Below are 24413 nucleotides of genomic sequence, written 5' to 3' on the forward strand. Positions count from 1 at the left end.
TACAACAATAATTTTATACTTATAACATTACTTTATAATTATAGATAAAAATGAATATAAAACCAATATATTCGATTATCATGACAAAATAAGCTTACTGATTGATTTCCCCGATATACTTAATGATTAATTGAATGGCTTCAAAACTGACATATGCAAAAATATGATTAAGATGTTCTAAAAAGTAGTCAACGTCTATTTTAACAGTTCTCACTTCACTCACTAAGCATTGTACATAAATCTCTTCATGTCCATTCGTACATTTACCAGGTTTCGTTAGTTCATTAGCATTTACGGGCATTGGTTCGATCAAATGGCACCCAAGAGTTTCGCAAATCTTTTGCAGTTCTACTTGTAAATAACTTAAAATGAACATCAAACATTGATCCTTATCTGACTTGCTCTTGCCATATTTGTCGAATGCTACTTTTAACTCGTTGATTTGCTGATCGTTAATGATATTCAATTTGTTTTGGAAATGCTCTAGTGCGATTAACAAATGATACGGACCGACTTTTATTTTTTCTAAACCCATCAATTGTTTCATAATCAACCGATACATGATGAGTTTCAAAAAATCTGTATGCAACGTGTAATATGCTAGGAAGTTACGAAGGTTGTTGGTGGTCCAGTCCATATCGTGAGCATTAAGCCAAGCATCTTCTAACCGATCAGACGTATCGCCCCAATACACTTGCACATCGTACCTCGTCATCAACTGGTTTTTGAGCTCCGCATTTACGCCCAGGTTGTTCAACAAGAGCCTTTTAGGTCTCATTGTTTCACCGAGTCTCTCTATTTGCAAATTACTCATCGTACTGTTAGATGTCATCATTTGCATCAAAATACGGCTGTTGTTAATAACCAGCACCGAAATGTCTTCGTAAGTCATTCCTGTATTTGTGACATACTTGCTCTCCGAATCGTATGCATTATTTTCGCGACAATTACCTGCTGCGATTTGCATTTTGCCGATGACATACATATGAGTGTCTTTGATTTTTGGTGCATTATGCTCGAAATCCGTTAGAGACTTCTTAAGTATATTATCGAAATAACTGAGTAGCATTTTTGTATACAACTGTAGCAGCCACAATGTACTAATTTTCGTTGGAGCCAACCAATATAAAGAAGATATCATGTATGTCACATAACCATTAAGATGGTGTATCATGCCTAACGCTTTGCTTGATAAACTTACTGGGGGCGAAAACACAAGGTTGATCAGACGCATTTGTGTTAGCCCGCTAAACAGGTAACCGCATATCAAATCATCGGTACGATCGACGTTTAGATCATTGTCTTCGGTGTTATATGTATATCCGGTTAGCAAAGATTGTGTTGATCCACACTTGAGAACCGCAAAGTCCAATACAATTATAAACAGTATTTTTGACCACTTCATTTTAATAGAAATTTAATTGGTAGAATTTTGAAAATAAAAACCTTAAAAATATCTAAATCGTTTTGTGATTTAAAAAAACAGTACAATTGAACGACTATAGAGAACGGTGTTATTTATCAAATGACGTGCACAATATTTGGCAACCGAACGAATGAAAGTTCCACGTCAAACTGATAATACCAACATCGACAATTTTGCAGCTATATTATTTTTTATTTAGTTCGACGTATTTTTCTGTGCGAAATGTAGTATTATTTGATTTATGAATATTTATCGATGCAGTTTGAAACAATTTTACAAAGCGTGTAAAAATTGAACCCGGATACAACGACGGACAACCTGAATAATCCGACTACGAAAACCGTCCTTCTAAGGGCGAACAATAATTCACAGAGCCACTTAATCGAGTTGCGCTCTCCTCCCGGTGACTCAAGTCCGTAGGCGCTTATTAGAGCTGCCCTGCGTACCGGCGAGCCACCCCCTATATCCCCCACACATTTATACTCCCGGTAGGAACATAGATTCCCTTTTTGCGAGGCCAAGTACGAGCCCATTTCCCCAGCGTGAGTGGCTAACTTTTTCGAGTCTGGCCCTCACATATACCTACTGTAATAATTCTTGCTTCTATTGAATAAAAACAACCGTGATACCATACACCAGCATTATTACATTAACAATACGACGAAGCGCCCGCCACCCGTATCGATGTCTATTCGTACATTTACCTAATAACAATTATGTGCCTATTTTTAATATTAGGATGGATACGATTAAAATAGATCGTCTGACTTTAAAAATGTATTTCCATTATATTTTCAATGACTGTTGACTGATTCACACAGTTTTATTTACACTAAGCAACCTGGAAATTGTCTACTTACTATAGTCAAAATATAATTTTACCGTATGTTTTGGTTTTCTGGTCAATAAAAAAAAAAGTTAATACAGATATTTAAGAAACTGTATATGCTATAGCTCCGTTCTAAATCAATATTTGGCCATCATCATTTTTAGAACTAAATCCCTAAAACATTGTTTGCAAAAGTAAAGGATACAAATAAAAAAGTTTCGATAGATGAGAATCGTAATAAGAATTATATTTATTAAATTTATTATATATATTGACATATAGCGACGTAATTTTTAATTACAGGAAAATTAAGTTAAATATACTTCTTATAGATAATTTAAATATGGTTATTTAGATATTTAGTTATTAACTACAATGTCTTACTCAATGAATTTTTACAAATAATATTTTTTATAATTATAGGAAAAAAAGGTATATAAATATCAATATATTCGATTACTATGGCAAAATAACTTTACTGATTGATTTCCCTGATATACTTAATGATTAATTGAATGGCTTCAAAACTGACATATGCAAAAATATGATTAAGATGATCTAAATAGTAGTCAACGTCTACTTTAACAGTTCTCACTTCGCTCACTAAGCATTGTACATAAATCTCTTCATGTGCATTCATACTCTCACAAGGTATCATTAGTTCTTCGACATTTCCGGTTATTGGTTCAATCAAATGGCACCCGAGTGATTCGCAAATCGTTTGCAGCTCTACTTGTAAATATGTTTTAATGGACATCAAACATTCATCCTTATCTGACTTGCTCTTGCCATATTTGTTAATTGCTACTTTTAACTCGTTGATTTTCTGATCGTTATTCAGATTCAATCTGTTTTGGAAATGATCTAGTGCGATTAACAATTGAAACGGACCGACTTTTATTGTTTCTGAGCTCATCAAATGTCTTAAAATCAACTGATACATGATGAATTTCAAAAAATCTATATGCAATGTGTAATATGCTAGTAACTTACGAAGGTTGTTAGTGGACCAGTCCATATCGTAAGTACTATAATAAGCGTTATATAACCGATCAGACATACCACCCCAGTTCACTTGCACATTGTACCTAGTCATCAAATCTTTTATGAACACCGGATTAATGCCCAGGTTGTTCATCATGAGCCTTTTATGTCTCATCGTTTCACTGAGCAACTCCAAATTGATATTACTCAATGTGCTATTATATTCCATTATTTCCATGAAATTACGGTTGTTGCTAACAAATAGCTCCAAAATGCCTTCGTATGTGAGTCCTGGATTTGTGACATACTTGTTCTCCGAATCATATACATTATTTTTCCGACAATTACCTGCAGCCTGCTGCATTATGCCGATGACATACATGTGAGTTTCTATGATTTTTGGTGCATTATGTTCCAAAGCCGTTATAGAAGTATCAAGTATAAAATCGAAATAATTCAGTAGCATATTTGTATACAAGTGTAACAGCCACAATGTATTAATGTTCGTTCGATCTAACCAATATAACATAGATATCATATATTTTACAATATCTTTATGATTGCGAATCAACTCTAACGCTTTGCTTGATGAACTTACTGGTGGTGAAAACACAAGGCTGATTAGGCGCATTTGCGTTAACCCGCTAAACAAGTAACCGCATTTCAAGTCACTGATACGATCAACGTTTAGATCATTGTCTTCGGTGTTATATGTATATCCGGTTAGCAAAGGTTGAGCTGATCCACACTTGAGAACCGCGAAGTTAAATACAATCGCTAACAGAATTTTTGACCATTTCATTTTAATAGAAATTTAATTGGTACGAATTTTGAAAATAAAAACCTTAAAATTATCTAAATCGTTTTGTAATTTAAAAAAAAATCAGTACAAATGAACAATTATAGAGAATGAAGTTATATTTCAAGTGACGTGTACGCATACTGTGGGTTCATTTAATATTCAATGCAATAACAACAAGCGAACGATAGAAAGTGCCACGTCAAACGGTTGTTACCAACATTGACAATTTTTTAGGTATATTATTTTGTCGTTAGCTCGTCATATTTTTCTAATTAAATGTATTATTTGTTTTGTGAATATTTATCGATAGAGTTAAAAAGAAATATACTAAAACATTTAAGTGCCGTGTTTCAAAATTATATACGATTTTTTATAACTTATTTTGTTTTTACATTTTTTTGGAGGGCAATTTTGGAACTTTTTATTTGAAAATTAGTCCGAAGATAGGGTCTAACATATATGTTTAACTGATATTATACAAATGTGTGAAATAACAAAACGCGTAAAAATTGAATTTTATGTGTTTATATCAGTTCTGAATAAATTTAAATTGTACTCAAATGTTAACAAAAATTTATACTCAGCTTATAAGTTACCATAATATTTTCAACACCTGTTGACCGATTTACTCACACTAAGCAACCTGAAAATTGACTACTGACTATGGTCAAAATGTAATTTCCCCCTATTTTTTGGTTTTCTGGTTTGTAATAAAAAAAAGTTAATACAGATATTAGAGAAACTATATATGCTATAGCATATATGATTTTTTAGACTTCTCGTCGATGGATCAATGCAGGGAGATAGTTTATATAAAAAAATATAATAATTAGAAAACACTCTGAATACTTTCAGTTTTACAAATACTTTATTTTAGAGTAAAACAATAAGTGTACAAACAAAACAATGATAAGACCACTTGTCCAATTGAGTGCTCTAGTTCGTCTGTCTGAAGCCAGTGATTTACTCCTATTTATATGGGTGTGTAAAGAGGTATCGAGTATGGGACAGGACGCCACAGCGGACGTGCGAATTGTTTATTTGTAAAATAAACAGTGTATGGTCTTAGATAATAGTGACCCCAAGTAGAGAATGGATACCACAGCGGACGTGTGAATTGTATATTTGCAAATACTTTATCGGTTAAGTAATTGCGCTTTAGGTCATTGCACTTGTATTTTAATGTTAACATTGTCTTTACCACAATAATATAATGTTTACGTACTGTATATGTGTATATGTGTGTGCATGTCCGTAACTGGTTAATTAAAAAAAGGTTTGAATACAAATTTTTGAGAAAATTGTTTATGTTATAGCTTCGTTCTAGATCAACCTACAGTCTAATGTTCAAACAATAAATCCCTAAAACATTGTTTCCAAAAGTACAGAATAGAAATAAAAAAGTTTTGATAAATAATAAGCGCAATAATAGTTATACGTATTATATTTATTAGCTTATAACAACGTAATTATTGATAACGGAAAAATATGTTACACATAATTTGTATAATCAGTTTTAATATGGTTATTTAGATGATGGATGCACTGTTATAAAAATTGCATATGACACGTGAGCATTTAGTTATAGACGACAATGTTTTACAACAAGAATTTTATATTAATAACATTATTTTATAATTGTAGAAAAAAACGTACATAAAAATCAATATAATCGATTATTATGACAAAACAATTTTACTGATTGATTTCCCTGATATACTTAATGATTAATTGAATGGCTTCAAAACTGACATGTACAAAAGCACGATTAAGATGATCTAAAAAGTAGTCAACGTCAACTTTAACCGTTCTCACTTCGCTTACTAAGCATTGTACATAAATCTCTTCATGTGCATTCATACTTTCGCTAGGTACTATTAGTTCTTCGACGTTTCCGGTCATTGGTTCAATCAAATGGCACCCGAGTGATTCGCAAATCGTTTGCAGCTCTACTTGCAAATAACTTTTAATGGACATCAAACATTCATGCTTATCTGACTTGCTCTTGCCATATTTGTCGAATGCTACTTTTAACTCGTTGATTTGCTGATCGTTAGTGATATTCAATTTGTTTTGGAAATGCTCTAGTGCGATTAACAAATGATACGGACCGACTTTTATTTTTTCTAAACCCATCAATTGTTTCATAATCAACCGATACATGATGAGTTTCAAAAAATGTATGTGCAAATTGTAATATTCTTCGATGTTACGAAGGTTGTTAGTGGTCCAGTCCATATCGTGAATACTATAATAAGCGTTATATAACCGATTAGACGTACCACCCCAGTTCACTTGCACATTGTACCTCGTCATCAAATCATCTTTGCACACCTGATTTATACCCAGGTTGTTCATCAAGAGCCTTTTAGTTCTCATCATCTCACTGAGCAACTCAACATTTATATTACTAATCGTGCTATTATGTTCCATTATTGCCATCAAACTACGGTTGTTGCTAACAAATAGACTCGAAATGCCTTCGTATGTGAGTCCTGTATTTGTGACATACTTGCTCTCCGAATCATATACATTATTTTTGCGACAATTACCTGCGGCCTGCTGCATTTTGCGGATGACATACATGTGAGTCTCTATGATTTTTGGAACATTAGGCTCGAACTTCGACTTAGAATTCTGAAGTATATAATCGCAATAGTTCAGTAGCATATTTGTATACAAGTGTAGCAGCCACAATGTACTAATGTTCGTTGGATCTAACAAATATAACGTAGATATCATATATTTCACAGTACCTGTAAAGTTGCGTATCATGCCTAACGCTTTGCTTGGTGAATTTAGTGGAGTTAAAAACACAAGGCTGATTAGACGCATTTGCGTTAGCCCACCCAACAGGTAACCGCATTTCAAGTCACTGATACGATCAATGTTTAGATCATTGCCTTCGGTGGTATATGCATATCCGGTAAGCAAAGGTTGTGCTGATCCACACTTGAGTACCACGAAGTTCAATACAATTATAAACAGTATTTTTGACCACTTCATTTTAATACAAATTTAATTGGTATTTTAACACAAATTTTGAAAATATAACCTTAAAAATACCTGAATTCGTTTTGAGATTTAAAAAAACAATACAATTAAACAGTTTTAGGCAAACTGTGAGTTCATTTAATATTTGATATTCGTACAAATGCAATAACAACAACTGAACGAAAGAAAGTACCACGTCAAACTGATATTACCAAATAATAGAAATGACAATACCGGAAGGTGCTCACTTTCCCCCCACCCCATATCAGTGTAGCCTAATATTGTAAAAAATATACCGTACATTTTTTTAGATCAAAGAGATTGTGGTAATAATTATTATTAATATTTATTGTTATAAGGGGATTTTTAATTTCAAAATCATAGAACAAATCGTCCTATTAGCATTACTTCATTTTTATTAAATTTGCCATTGTCATGTTGTATTTATGACTTTACAACAGACATCAGGATACGACGATCATAAAATAAGATATTGGTAATAAATTAGAATAACATAGCATGGGTTGACGATTGTGTGTTTATCTTTTATCACGAAATCAGTTTTCATTTTTAAGTCTACAACATGTTAATATCACAAAATATAATATTTAATAAAAACCTAATCATAAGACGATGCAATCGCGATCGCGAACGGGCACGTGTTCGATGTTTAATTTTTTAGTGTAGATGAAAATATGAAAGATGTGATTTGTTACTTTTTTAATAAAAGCTCTAGTAAAATGAATGACGGTCGATCACGTCTTAGTGGGTATCAGTATAAAAAAAATCGCGGTAGAAAAAAAAAATTAACTAAATAACTTAGTGCGAAAAATCCCAAAAATAGTTTATTTTTATAAACAAAATATTATTATAAATTAAGTTGACCCTACACGAGAAACGTTCGCTAATTGTTCAAACTCGGATACTTATACAACGGACATCACTTTTATTCAAAACGTTACTTCCTCAGAAAGTTTTTCAAATGAAATTAATGAAAAAGAGGACGTACCAATAGTCGATTTAATTATCATTGGGATTTATATCATATTTTTTATCATTAAGTTTTTCATATGAAATGTATGTATCGTTTTTATAACAGCTGCATAATTTTATTTTACATTATTAAATTGTTTAGTAACAAAGGAAACATCTATATTTGTACGCTTAATAACATTTTTTTGACTTAGAAAATATTTTTAAGAAAAAGGCGGCAATTCGTTTAGTGCTTACAGCGGCACAATGGTTAAATCCAGCACTGATATAACGTATGATAGTAGTTTATATTTGATAATCCAATGTAAAATATCAATTTTCAGTGTAGACATCGTTTCAGAATAAATGCTATTTTGATTCCTTGATTCGGGAAACACTGTTATTGGGGGGGGGGGAATTCCGAGTCAATACAAATTTATATTGACAATTTTGTAGGTATATTATTTTGTCGTCAGATCGACGTATTTTTCTGATTACATTTTTTTTTAGTTTATAAATATTTTTCGATGAGGTTAAAAATAAAAATACCGAAATTGTATGTTTTCCAAAAGTGTTTTCGAATTACTATAGCCTTTGCATTTTTAATTAATTAAAATAACATCGATGCAAAAACGTGTACAAATTTAATTTTATGTGTTTATATGAGTTCTGAATAAATTAAAATTGTTTTATTGTACGCATGCATCAGGTCCAACCTTTCTAAATCATTCTTGACCCGTTTTTGGATTCCATCCATAATCTGTAATGATCTTTAACCATACTAGCTTATAAGTGTAATATCTATAGCACACAGATTTTTGATTTATCTAATACATACAACGTAAAAGCTCCAGACTTATTATGGTATCAGCTGACCATTTGGACAAGGGCGTATTTAAATAAACATTTTTTTTTAATGGTGGGGGGGGGGGTGAAGGCACTGAGAACGCTACCCAGGCCATTTCTAAGGAATAAAGTATAGGTCATTTTTCAAAAAACCTTTATTTAGAGCTTGAACTATAATGTGTACTTATTAATACAGTAATGAGGATACTTTATTGTTTGTCATTTTTTTTTTGTCAGCCTATCACATTTCTATATCTATACACACGCTTAAAAACGAAACGAATTTTCTTAACATAAAAATAATTGAAACAATCACTTTTGAGATTAGTGCCAAACTACCTTATAATATAAGAATACAAAGAATAAAGGTTGCCATATGATTAAAACACTTGGTCACCACCGAAGGTATCGTTTATAGTTTTGTAATATGATGACCACGTCATCAATGGATGATATTGATGATTAAATTGGACTAAAAAATATATTTAAAGTGAAAAACGCAGGGCTTATTGCAGTCTAGTCCTTTTTTAATCTGCATGTGCATCTTAGAATAACCGGGAGAGAACTGTCCGATGGATATAACTTCTTCTCTAACTCACACTAAGCAACCTGGAAATTGACTACAGACTATGGCCAAAATGCCACAGCGAGCATGCGATTTGTATATTTGCAAATACTTTATCGGTTAGGTAATTGCGCTTTAAGTCATTGCACTTGTATTTTAATGTTAACATTGTCTTTGCCTCATTAATATAATGTATACGTACTATATATGTGTATATGTGTGTGCATGTGTGCGGTAAAGGACAGCGTCCGTAACAGGTTAATAAAAAAAAAGTTTGGATACAAATTTTGAGAAAATTGTTCATGTTATAGCTTCGTTCTAGATCAACCTTGGGTCTAATATCCAAACAATAAATCCCTAAAACATTGTTTGCAAAAGTAAAGAATATAAATAAAAAAGTTCTAAATAATAATTATATATTATTTTATTTATTGACTTATAACAACGTAATTTTTTATAACGGAATAATAAGTTTAATTAGACAATTTTACTATGGTTGTTTTGTTGTTGGATGCATTGTTATAAAAATTGCTAATGGCACACGAGCATTTAGTTATAGACGGCAATGTCTTACTCAATGAATTTTTACAAATAATATTTTTTTATAATTATAGGAAAAAAGGTATATAAAAATCAATATATTCGACTATTATGACAAAATAAGCCTACTGATTGATTTCTCTGATATACTTAATGATTAATTAAATGACGTCAAAACTGACATACACAAAATCTTGATTAAGATGATCTAAAAAGTAGTCAAGGTCAACTTTAACCTTTCTTACTTCATAGGTGGGTTCACATAAGTGAGTTATTTATCATTTCAACAAATCGTCAATAATATCAGGTTGGGCCATGAAATTCTAAGTACCCTGTATAATATGTTATCGACGATAGCTGCACACTATTTTAACGCGAGCTCAATATGGGTATCTAAATAATATTCACAGTATTTTAAAAGTGTAAAAAAGTTTTGCCATAACGGTTACTATATTTTCATTTATGCAAACAATGGAAATGAAAACGCACATCAAGTCAAGTGTTTTTCTAAAGTACAAAAATCGTGTTACCGAGTAATCGCTTGAAGGAAAATTGTGTTTTCGGTATGGCAAGAATTCTATAGACAGTACTTTCATATAGTATTACCTAACCAAATATTTATGTATTTATGTATATTATATTTTTGTATACATGTACACTCAGCGTCCGATGTGCGAAATTATACAAAAAAACTAATATTTTCTAACAGTTAAAATAATTTATACATGCATACACGGTTTTATCATTAATGAATCACCCTGTAATATATATATATATATATATATATAGCAACCCGTGAAATACTGATGATCAGTGAACTTATAGTCTTATTGTAAGCTAACCTAATCTCCCATTGGCGAGCAGGTATCATCTTTAAGTTGAATTCCCTAAAAAATAATTATTGTTTTTAGTTCTGACAGTCTTTTAACAAGGGGGCCACACCATTCGTACTAATTGTATGCAATATTATAGGCTATTTCTAAGGACATAATTGTCTTTGCAATGCTTTTATCAACACTAATTTATATATTTACTATTTAAAATATAGTAGCTATCAGCCGCAATAACTCATCAAAGCAGTTTGTTTTTTAAAGCGATTTTATCATTTAGTCATTGTTTTTGTGATAAGCTTGCACTGATTTTTGTTTTACATTTGTTTAATTAGCTCGGTCAATGTTTTTGTGTCTATAATAATGTTATTGTCTTATCTGCTGCCGTTTTTCTTTCCTCTAATCCTAATAATTTTTATCATAATTGTTGGTATTTAAATACTAAGAGAAGTATTTAAATAGCAACAAGTCGATTGTGCTTAAGAAAAACCAATATCAACATTTCTAATTAATACTATTTGCTTCGTTTGATTTTCAATCCGCAAAAAGCTTCATAACAATTCCTAATTTAAGGCAAACCGATAGTATTTATAATTATTTTTTCATACTTCAACAATTTTTAACTAAAATCCTTATGCTTTTCCAGAGACTCACAGAAAATAATTCATTAACAAATAGCCAGTTATCGTTTGACATAAAGACATATATATGAATATATTTATTTGACTGGTTTAGAGGGGCGGCTAAGGAAGTTCAGACCTTATGAAAACTCTGAGAGTTCCATCACAATCTCAGTAAAAACTAAAAACCTTACTTGGGGACGATGTCTGTTTGGTTGCTGACATTTTTTAAGAGCTTAGACGAATTTAGAAGAATTTAAACTTCCCTAGCCCCCCCCCCCCGTCTAGTCCAAATATTTCCCTGATACACTTGATGATTAATTGAATGACGCAAAAACTGACATGTACAAAATCTTGATTAAGATAATCTAAAAGGTAGTCTACTTCTACTTTAACAGCTCTCACTTCACCCACTAAGCATTGTACATACATATTTTCATGTCTATTCGTACATTTACCTAATAACAATTATGTGCCTAAAAATACAATTTTAGTATTAGGGTGGATACGATTAAAGTTGATTGTCTGACTTTAAAAATGTATTACCATAATATTTTCAATACCTGTTGACTGATTCACACAGTTTTATTTGCACTAAGCAACCTGGAAATTGACTACCGACTACAGTCAAAATATAATTTTCCCCTATTTTTTGGTTTTCTGGTTATAAATAAACAAGTTAATACAGATATTAGAGAAACTGTATATGCTATAGCTCCGTTTTACATCAATATTTGGCCATCATAATTTTTAGAACTAAATCCCTAAAACATTGTTTGCAAAAGTAAAGGACACCAATAAAAAAGTTTCGATAGATGAGAATCGTAATAAGAATTTTATTTATTAAATTTATTATATATATTGACATATAGCGACGTAATTTTTAATTACAGGAAAATTAAATAAATATACTTCTTATAGATAATTTAAATATGGTTATTTAGATATTTAGTTATTAACTACAATGTCTTACTCAATGAATTTTTACAAATAATATTTTTTTATAATTATAGAAAAAAGAGGTATATCAATATCAATATATTCGATTATTATGGCAAAATAACTTTACTGATTGATTTCCCTGATATACTTAATGATTAATTGAATGGCTTCAAAACTGACATATGCAAAAATATGATTAAGATGATCTAAATAGTAGTCAACGTCTACTTTAACAGTTCTCACTTCGCTCACTAAGCATTGTACATAAATCTCTTCATGTGCATTCATACTTTCACAAGGTATCATTAGTTCTTCGACATTTCCGGTAATTGGTTCAATCAAATGGCACCCGAGTGATTCGCAAATCGTTTGCAGCTCTACTTGTAAATATGTTTTAATGGACATCAAACATTCATCCTTATCTGTCTTGCTCTTGCCATATTTGTTAATTGCTACTTTTAACTCGTTGATTTTCTGATCGTTATTCAGATTCAATCTGTTTTGGAAATGATCTAGTGCGATTAACAATTGAAACGGACCGACTTTTATTGTTTCTGAGCTCATCAAATGTCTCAAAATCAACTGATACATGATGAATTTCAAAAAATCTATATGCAATGTGTAATATGCTAGTAACTTACGAAGGTTGTTAGTGGTCCAGTCCATATCGTGAATACTATAATAAGCGTTATATAAACGATCAGACGTATCACCCCAGTTCACTTGCACACCGTACCTCGTCATCAAATCTTTTTTGAACACCGCATTTAAACCCAGGTTGTTCATCATAAGCCTTTTATGTCTCAACGTTTCACTGAGCAGCTCAACATTTATACTACTTATCGTGCTATTATATTCCATTATTGCCATCGAATTACGGTTGTTGCTTTCAAAGAGCTCCGAAATGCCTTCGTATGTGAGTCCTGGATTTGTGACATACTTGCTCTCTGAATCATATACATTATTTTTGCGACAATTACCTGCGGCCTGTTGCATTATATCGATGACATACATGTGAGTCTCTATGATTTTTGGCGTATGATGTTCCAAAGGCGTTATAAGACCTTTAAGTATAAAATCGAAATAATTTAGTAGCGTATTTGTATACAAGTGTAGCAGCCACAATGTACTAATGTTCGTTGGATCTAACAAATATAACGTAGATATCATATATTTCACAGTACCTGTAAAGTTGCGTATCATACCTAACGCTTTGCTTGGTAAATTTAGTGGAGTTAAAAACACAAGGCTGATTAGACGCATTTGCGTTAACCCTCTAAACAAGTAACCGCATTTCAAGTCACTGATAGGATGAATGTTTAGATCATTGTCTTCGATGTTATATGCATATCCGGTTTGCAAAAGTTGTCCTGATCCACACTTAAGAACCGCAAAGTTGAATACAATTACTAACAGTATTTTTGACCACTTCATTTTAATAGAAATTTAATTGGTAGGAATTTTTTAAATAAAAACCTTATTTATCAAATGACGTGCAAATTATTTGGCAACCGAACGAATGAAAGTTCCACGTCAAACTGATAACACTAACATTGACAATTTTGCAGCTATATTATTTTTTATTTAATCGACGTATTTTTCTGTGCGTAATGTATTATTTGGTTTATGAATATTTATCGATAGAGTTTAAAACAATTTTACAAACTGAATAAATTTCTATAAAAACTGTAAAAATTGAATTTTATGCTTTTAGATTAATTCTGCATAAATTCAAATTATATATTGAAGCTAACTAATAATTCAGCTAACATTTTTAGAAAATGAGGATACTTTATTGTTTGCCATTTTTTTTTCGTCAGACTATCACATTTCTATATGTTCTATATGTTATTTCTTTTTTACATGTTATCACATTTCTATATGTCTATACGTGAATTGTACACACGCTTAAAAACGAAACGAATTTTCTTAACATAAAAATAATTGAAATATTCACTTTTGAGATTAGTGCCAAACTACCTTATACTATAAGAACACAAAGAATAATGTTGCCAAATGATTAAAACACCTGGTCACCACCGACGGTATCGTTAATAGTTTTGTTATATGATGACTACGTCATCAATTGTTGATGTTTATAATTAAAATGGACTTAAAAGTATATTTAAAACAAAAATTCTTTTATACCATTTGCAGAGCAATCAAATTATTTGTGACTTAGGTGAACTATTCAACCATCAATTATGTATTGCAGAAACCCCACGTTTTTCATTTTATATCTTACAAGTATTTTCAATACCTGTTGACTGATTCACTCACACTAAGCAACCTAGAAATTGACTACTGACTATAGTCAAAATGTGATTTTTCTCTATTGTTTAGTTTTCTAGTCAATATAATAAAACATTTTTAGAAAATGTTATATGTTACAGCTTCATTCTAGATCAACCTTTGGTCTGCTTTCAGACATTATACACTAAAACATTGTTTTAAAAAATAAAGAATATAAATAAAAAAGTCTCAATTAATAAGAAGCACAATAATAATTTATATTTATAATATTAGTTGACTTATAACAACGTAATTATTAATAACGGAAAAATAAGTTTAATTAGACAATTTTAATATGGTTATATTGATAATGGATGCACTGTTATATAAATTGCTAATGACACGCAAGCATTAACTACAAGATCTTACTACATGAATTTTTACTAATAATATATATATATATATAAATGGTATATAAATATCAATAAATTCGATTATTATAACAAAATAAGTTTACTGATTGATTTCTCTGATATACTTAATGATTAATTGAATGACTTCGAAACTGACATTTTCAAAAGTCTGATCAAGATGTTCTAAAAAGTAGTCAACGTCTATTTTAACAGTTCTCACTTCGCTCACCAAGCATTGTACATAAATCTCTTCATGTCCATTCGTACATTTACCAGGTTTCGATAGTTCATCAACATTTACGGGCATTGGTTCGGTCAAATGGCACCCGAGGGTTTCGCAAATACTTTGCAATTCTACTTGCAAAAAACTTATAATGAAGAGGAAACATTCATTCTTATCTGACTTGTTCTTGCCATATTTGTCAAGAGCTACTTTTAACTCGTTGATTTGCTGATCGTTATCGATACTCAATTTGTTTTGGAAATGGCCAAGTGCGATGAGCAAAGGATACGGGCCGACGAGTTTTTCTACGGCCGTTAAATTTTTCAAAATCAACTGATACATGATGACTTTCAAAAAATTGATGCTCAACGTGTAGTATGCTTCGATGTTCAGTAGGTTGTTGGTGGTCCAGTCCATATCGTGGGCATTATACCAAGCTTTATACAACCGATCAGACGTATCACCCCAGTTGACTTTCACATCGTACTTCGTCATAAACTCTATTTTTAGCTCCGCTTTGTTACCCAGGTTGTTCATCAAAAACCTTTTAGGTCTCATCGGTTCAATGAGTAACTGAGAACGTAATTCAGTTATCGTCCAATTATAATTTATCACGGCCATCAAATTATCGGCGTTGCCCTTAATATGCTCAAAAATGTCTTGGTAAGTGAGTTTTGTGTTTGTGACAAACTCGTCCTTCGAATCAAATAAATTATTTTTTGGACAATTATCGACGGCCTTCTGCATTTTGCCGATGACATACATGTGAGCATTTAACATTATTGGTACATTACGCTCGAAATCCGTTAGAGATTTCTTAAGTATATAATCGAAATGACTCAGTACTATATTTATGTATAATTGTAACAGCAGCATTGTACTAATTGTCTCACGTTTCAACCAATATAACGTAGTAACCATATATTTCACAGTAGCACTAAAATGTTGTATTGTGCTTAACGCTTTGCTTGGTAAACTTACTGGACGTATAAAGATGAGTCTGATTAGCTTCATTTGCGTGAGCCCACCAAACAGATAACCGCATTGTAAGTCATCGGTACGATCAACGTTTACATCGTTGGTGTTATATGCATATCCGGTTTTCAAAGGTTGAGCTGATCCACACTTGAGTACCGCGAAGTTCAATACAACAATAATCAGTATTTTTGACCACTTCATTTTAATAGAAACTTAATTGGTACGATTTTTAAAAATAAAAACCTTAAAAATATCTAAATCGTTTTGCGACTTAAAGAAACAGTACAATTATTGAACGACTATAGCGAATGAAGTTATTTATCAAATGAAGTACAGGCCTACTGTGCGTTTATTCAATATTTGATATTCGTGCAAACGCAAGAACAACAACCGAACGAAAGTACCATGTCAAACTGATATTACGAACATACACAATTTTGTAGGTATATTATTTTGTCGAAAGATCGACGTATTTTTCTGTTTAAAATTTATTTTTTGGTTTATGAATATTTTTCGATGATGTTAAAAAAAAATACCGATACTGTACAGGGTGATTCTTTTACCTACACTAGTTTACTCATGAACTACTTAGATTTTTCCAAAAAAAAATGTTTAATTATTTGTTTGTGTATATAATACTGACTTATTATATAAAACTTTTTTTTTATCTCCCCCCCTTCCTCGAAAACTAGACACCAACTTTTGATTTTCAAATGGCAACCGCTACTTTTTTTTAAATACATATAATCAAAATTGTCTAAATTAAAATGTTTTGAAGTTAAATTTTGAAAATTATTGATTTGCTAATTAGTTGTTGACAATTTTAAAAACGCATCTAATAAGAGGCGCTTTTTGTACTTATTGATATTTTACACAGTTGACGCTTAACCCATTGTTTTTATTCGTTATTAGATTATTGTCGGTAGTTTGACACCAAGTAATAACAAAATAATAATAATTACAAGAATCAAATAAAATATAATAATAATCATAGATAAAGAATAACGTCTTTCAGATATAATATACGTCCGTCTACCAGCGTTAATTCGTTTATAGTTTATACTGGGTTTAGTCGACATCATCGTCGTTGCAACTTGCAACATCACCTCCTAACCATACGTCCATTAATATTATCAAGCCCCAGACACTTATAAAAATTAACACGGGGAAGATACTTATCACACAAAACCGAGGCGGCAATCTTCTGAAGGCGACAACCACTATAATGGTATATCTAAACATTATTATTTTTAGTCGTGTATTGATATAACACATAATACTAAATATGCCTTTACCAAATGGTTTTTTGCTAACATTGAAAGTGACCCTTCTGCTTTCTTTTATTCTGTGATTTATTACGGCCATTATCATATTTTATCACTACCAGTCCATCCCGATTTTCGCGACGTAGTCTCGTTAGTTTTATTATCAATATAAAATTTGAATAATAACACTTTTTTATAAAACACCTTAAGAGGGCGTCGCACCGCCTATTTTTAAGGAGTAAAGTATAGGCAATTTTCCACAAAATCTTAATTTAAAGGTTAAACAGTGATGTGTAATTATTAGTTCAATAACTAGGACTCTATTTTGGTAGTTAGTTTATTTTTCGGACTATCACAGCATCCTTGAAAGCGATTTAAAAATGTTTTATCATCTCTACATGTTTATACAGTCTAAAAAAAACTCATTTAATTTTGGTTTTAGAGTAAAAGCATTCATTATAAAATTAAAAGAAAACAATGATCCGGAAAGCAAGACGGTGCGTTTTTTTCATTACTCCAAGTATTACGCTCAATACATAGTTTTGAAATAACGACTATTTTAACATTTTTAAATGACTTTAACTTTTCAAAACATTTTTTTTTTTAAAAACGCACCGTCTTGCCCTCCGGAATATTGTTTTCTTTTAATTTTATGCTCACCTTGCATAACACACATTAGTTATTCATGATTTTATTTTAAATCATATACCTATTATAAATATGTAAATAGGTATATAATATAATAAAATATAATTTTTAAATTTATAATTTTAGAGTATAACTTAATAAATTTTACATTCTAATTTTTTAATTAGAATAAAATGAAAATAAAATAACCATAATATGTCATAATAATATATTTTTCTTATCGCCTTATCAAGTCAATATTGAGTATTGTAGATGGATAAAAAATGTTTTCAAGCATAATAGTGTTACATTTAATATAATATATAAACAATATATTATTTGGTTCATTAAAGAAACAAATATAAATAAGTTAATTATTGTTTAATAAATAAATATAATATAATAGATTAAAATCAGAAATTTAGGGTACTATTTATTAGGAAAACTAAAATAACCTATTATTCCTAGGTAATCAAAACTAAAAATATTTTGTAAAAGAAAATATCACGAGCATTGTACCCAACCGACTGTTAAAATTGTTTTTTTTAAATAGTATAATATAAAATTATAATAAATGTACATTTACTAACAAACTACTAAGAATTAATATGACTTAATCGGTTAGTGAATATATCAATTTAAGCATAATAATTCTGTTGTTAAAGAAGTGTAATATTAGTCTGTAAAGTAATAATAGTTATTAAGATTATAGTACAGTAACTATTTTGCATCGGTTTCTTGATTTCTTTATTGTAATAAATAAGCACGTTTTTCATTGATTAATGAATATTAAATATAGTTCAAAAACAAATGTATTAGGTACAACTTTATAAAATATTTTGTTGTTGACATTAAATTTTACATACTTTATTTTAATTAAAAAAATATTGATCAAAGCTAATTGTAAAAACCAAAAACCTAACTCCTTGTAATCTTAAACTTACTACAACACAGCAACCAAATTTGAAGTAATAAGTAAATAAGTAGGTACTGCATAAATGTAATAGCAATTTTTTAAGTCATAAAATTATGAGACTTTGAAATGTTCTACTAAATTAAATTTTTTTTATAACATTGAAATAGTGTTACAATTAAGAGCTATCCGAGACCTAACCTCTCTTATAATTTGTAACAGGTGTTTAACTAGCGTTTTGTATTTATTTATGTACCTACTAAACAAATTATATTATAAGTATTATTTAATAGTAATTATTTATAGGGGTTACCATTTGAAAATCAAAAGTTGGTGTCGAGTTTTTGAGGAAGGGGGGGAGATACGAAAAAAAGGTATTATATAACAAGTTAGTATTTTATACACAAACAAATCATTAAACATTTTTTTTGTAAAAATCTAAGTAGTTTTCGAGTAAAGTAGTGTAGGGCGCTAAAATAATCACCCTGTATGTTTTTCAAAAGTATTTTCGAATTATTAAAACCTTACCATTTTTAATTAATTAAAATAACATCGATACAAAACGTGTAAAATTTTAATTTTTCGTGTTTAGATTAGTTTTGAAAATAAAATAAAATAATTTTTTTTGTACGCATGCATCAGATCAAACCTTCCTAAATCATTCTTTTCGAAATTGTTCATGAATAACTTTACGAATCGATACCTCTCGTTATTCAAACAGGGAGGCAACTCCGTCATGTTATCTTTTGTCGTAGTTTTGAACTCTTCGTAGTTTTTATTAAACTCCTGTTTTATATGACTTATGTTGAGTGACCCGTTTTTGGATTTCATCCATGATCTGTAATGATCTTTCACCATACTAGCAAGTTTAATATCCATAGCACACAGATTATTGATTTAGCTAATACATGCAACGTATAAGCTCCCGGCCTAGTGTGGTACCATCTGACCATAATGACATGAGCGTATTTAGAAAAATAACTTTTTTGGTGGGGGTGGCTAAGGTACTGAAGACTAAGGCCATTTCTAAGGAGTAAAATATAGGCAATTTTTAAACAAATTTTAATTTGGGGGTTAGACTATAATGTGTACATATTAATCCAGTAGTGAGGATACTTTATTGTTTGCTATTTTTTTTTCGTCAGACTATCACATTTCTATATGTATATACATGAGTTGTACACGCGCTTAAAAACGAAACGAATTTTCTTAACATAAAAATAATTGAAATAATCACTTTTGAGATTAGTGCCAAACTACCTTATAATATAAGAATACAAAGAATAAAGTTGCCATATGATTTAAACACCTGGTCACCGCCGACGGTATCGTTAATAGTTTTGTTATATGATGACTACGTCATCAATTGATGATGTTTATAATTAATATGGACTTAAAAGTATAATTAAAACAAAAATTCGAGGTACGTGGTGTAGTTTTGAAAACCCATACTACATTTTATATCATTTGCAGTGCAATTAAATTATTTGTGACTTAGGTGAACTATTCAACCATCAATTATGTGTTGCAGAAGCCCCACGTTTTTCATTTTATATCTTACAAGTATTTTCATTACCTGTTGACTGACTCACACTAAGCAACCTAGAAATTGAATACTGACTATTGTCAAAATGTAATTTTCATCTATTGTTTAGTTTTCTAGTCAATTTAATAAAACATTTTTAGAAAATGTTATATGTTATAGCTTCGTTCTAGATCAACCTTTGGTCTGATTTTCAGACATTAATCACTAAAACATTGTTTCAAAAAATAAAGAATATAAATAAAAAAGTTTCAATAAATAAGATGCACAATAAAAATTATATTTATAATATTTATTGACTTATGACAACATAATTATTTATAACCGAAAAATAAGTTTAATTAGACAATTTTAACATGGTTATATTGATAATGGATGCACTGTTATATAAATTGCTAATTACACGCAAGCATTAACTACAAGATCTTACTACATGAATGTTTACTAATAATATATATGTTTATATATATATGAATATCAATAAATTCGATTATTATAACAAAATAAGTTTACTGATTGATTTCTCTGATATACTTAATGATTAATTGAATGATTTCGAAACTGACATGTTCAAAAGCTCGATCAAGATGATCTAAAAAGTAGTCAACGTCTATTTTAACAGTTCTCACTTCGCTCACTAAGCATTGTACATAAATCTCTTCATGTCCATTCGTACATTTACCAGGTTTCGATAGTTCATCAACATTTGCGGGCATTGGTTCGGTCAAATGGCACCCGAGGGTTTCGCAAATACTTTGCAATTCTACTTGCAAAAAACTTATAATGAAGAGGAAACATTCATTCTTATCTGACTTGTTCTTGCCATATTTGTCAAGAGCTACTTTTAACTCGTTGATTTGCTGATCGTTATCGATACTCAATTTGTTTTGGAAATGGCCAAGTGCGATGAGCAAAGGATACGGGCCGACGAGTTTTTCTACGGCCGTTAAATTTTTCAAAATCAACTGATACATGATGACTTTCAAAAAATTGATGCTCAACGTGTAGTATGCTTCGATGTTCAGTAGGTTGTTGGTGGTCCAGTCCATATCGTGGGCATTATACCAAGCTTTATACAACCGATCAGACGTATCACCCCAGTTGACTTTCACATCGTACTTCGTCATAAACTCTGTTTTGAGCTGCGCATTACCTAAGTTACAACCCAGGTTGTTCATCAAAAACCTTTTAGGTCTCAGCACTTCATAGAGTAAATCAGAACGTAATTCACTTATCGTGCAATTATAATTTATCATGGCTATCAAATTATCGTTGTTGCTACAAACATGCTCCAAAATGTTTTCGTAAGTGAGACCTGTGTTTGTGACAAACTTGCTATTCGAATCAAATAAATTATTTTTGGGACAATTATCGACGGCCTTCTGCATTTTGTCGATGACATACATGTGAGCCTTTAACATTATTGGTACATTATGCTCGAAAGCCTTTTGTGACTTCGTAAGTATATAATCGAAATTACTCAGTAGCATATTTATGTATAATTGTAACAGCAGCATTGTACTAATTGTCTCACGTTTCAACCAATATAACGTAGAAATCATATACTTCACAGTAGCATTAAAATGTTGTATCTGGCTTAACGCTTTGCTTGGTAAACTTACTGGACGTATTAAGATGAGTCTGATTAGCTTCATTTGCGTGAGCCCACCAAACAGATAACCGCATTGTAAGTCATCGGTACGATCAACGTTTACATCGTTGGTGTTATATGCATATCCGGTTTTCAAAGGTTGAGCTGATCCACACTTGAGTACCGCGAAGTTCAATACAACAATAATCAGTATTTTTGACCACTTCATTTTAATAGAAACTTAATTGGTACGATTTTTAAAAATAAAAACCTTAAAAATATCTAAATCGTTTTGCGATTTAAAGAAACAGTACAATTATTGAACGACTATAGCGAATGAAGTTATTTATCAAGTGAAGCGCAGGCCAACTGTGCGTTTATTCAATATTTGATATTCGTGCAAACGCGAACAACAACCGAACGAAAGTACCATGTCAAACTGATATTACTAACAAACACAATTTTGTAGGTATATTATTTTGTCGAAAGATCGACGTATTTTTCTGTTTAAAATTTATTTTTTGGTTTATGAATATTTTTCGATGATGTTAAAAAAAAATACCGATACTGTACAGGGTGATTCTTTTACCTACACTAGTTTACTCATAAACTACTTAGATTTTTCCAAAAAAAAATGTTTAATTATTTGTTTGTGTATATAATACTGACTTATTATATAAAACTTTTTTTTTTATCTCCCCCCCTTCCTCGAAAACTAGACACCAACTTTTGATTTTCAAATGGCAACCGCTACTTTTTTTTAAATACATATAATCAAAATTGTCTAAATTAAAATGTTTTGAAGTTAAATTTTGAAAATTATTGATTTGCTAATTAATTGTTGACAATTTTAAAAACGCATCTAATAAGAGGCGCTTTTTGTACTTATTGATATTTTACACAGTTGACGCTTAACCCATTGTTTTTATTCGTTATTAGATTATTGTCGGTAGTTTGACACCAAGTAATAACAAAATAATAATAATTACAAGAATCAAATAAAATATAATAATAATCATAGATAAAGAATAACGTCTTTCAGATATAATATACGTCCGTCTACCAGCGTTAATTCGTTTATAGTTTATACTGGGTTTAGTCGACATCATCGTCGTTGCAACTTGCAACATCACCTCCTAACCATACGTCCATTAATATTATCAAGCCCCAGACACTTATAAAAATTAACACGGGAAAGATACTTATCACACAAAACCGAGGCGGCAATCTTCTGAAGGCTACAACCACTATAATGGTATATCTAAACATTATTATTTTTAGTCGTGTATTGATATAACACATAATTCTAAATAGGCCTTTACCAAATGGTTTTTTGCTTACATTGAAAGTGACCCTTCTGCTTTCTTTTATTCTGTGATTTTATTACAGCCATTATCATATTTTATCACTACCAGTCCATCCCGATTTCCGCGACGTTGTCTCTTTAGTTTTATTATCAATATAAAATTTGAATAATAACACTTTTTTATAAAACACCTTAAGAGGGAGTCGCACCGCCTATTTTTAAGGAGTAAAGTATAGGCAATTTTCCACAAAATCTTAATTTAAAGGTTAAACAGTGATGTGTAATTATTAGTTCAATAACTAGGACTCTATTTTAGTAGTTAGTTTATTTTTCGGACTATCACAGCATCCTTGAAAGCGATTTAAAAATGTTTTATCATCTCTACATGTTTATACAGTCTAAAAAAAACTCATTTAATTTTGGTTTTAGAGGAAAAGCACCCATTATAAAATTAAAAGAAAACAATGATCCGGAGAGCAAGACGGTGCGTTTTTTCATTACTCCAAGTATTACGCTCAATACATAGTTTTGAAATAACGACTATTTTATCATTTTTAAATGACTTTAACTTTTCAAAAAATTATTTTTTTTTAAAAACGCACCGTCTTGTCCTCCGGAATATTGTTTTCTTTTAATTTTATACTCACCTTGCATAACACACATTAGTTATTCATGATTTTATTTTAAATCATATACCTATTATAAATATGTAAATAGGTATATAATATAATAAAATATAATTTTTAAAATATATAATTTTAGAGTATAACTTAATAAATTTTACATTCTAATTTTTCAATTAGAATAAAATGAAAATAAAATAACCATAATATGTCATAATAATATATTTTTCTTATCGTCTTATCAAGTCAATAATGAGTATTGTAGATGGATAAAAAATGTTTTTCAAGCATAATAGTGTTACATTTAATATAATATATAAACAATATATTATTTGGTTCATTAAAGAAA

The 24413-nt window shown here is 30.4% G+C and overlaps 1 protein-coding gene across 1 annotated transcript; it reads right to left on the minus strand.

Annotated features, from left to right (window-relative positions):
* Positions 1-2638: 2638 nt before the first annotated feature.
* Positions 2639-13389, minus strand: LOC126847776 (uncharacterized). Its single transcript, XM_050588176.1, has 2 exons — positions 13331-13389; positions 2639-3587 (listed from the first exon to the last, which is right to left on the minus strand). The coding sequence occupies exons 1-2, from the start codon at positions 13362-13364 to the stop codon at positions 2731-2733; spliced, it is 891 nt and encodes a 296-aa protein (XP_050444133.1). The 5' UTR covers positions 13365-13389; the 3' UTR covers positions 2639-2730.
* Positions 13390-24413: the final 11024 nt, after the last annotated feature.

The sequence above is a fragment of the Adelges cooleyi genome, unplaced genomic scaffold (genome assembly GCF_023614345.1).
Source record: "Adelges cooleyi isolate 19-005CV unplaced genomic scaffold, UGA_ACOO_1.1 ACOO_flye_CR_arks_rails_tigmint_CR_PRNA_119, whole genome shotgun sequence".
NCBI classification, from domain to species: domain Eukaryota; kingdom Metazoa; phylum Arthropoda; class Insecta; order Hemiptera; family Adelgidae; genus Adelges; species Adelges cooleyi.

Coding starts and splice junctions, on each gene's coding strand:
- LOC126847776 (XM_050588176.1), bottom strand. CDS start 13,364: ATGTATGTCATCGATATAATGCAACAGGCCGCAG. Junction 3,588..13,330: donor TATAATGCAACAGGCCGCAG/GTAATTGTCGCA, acceptor AGCAGGCTGCAG/GTAATTGTCGGAAAAATAAT.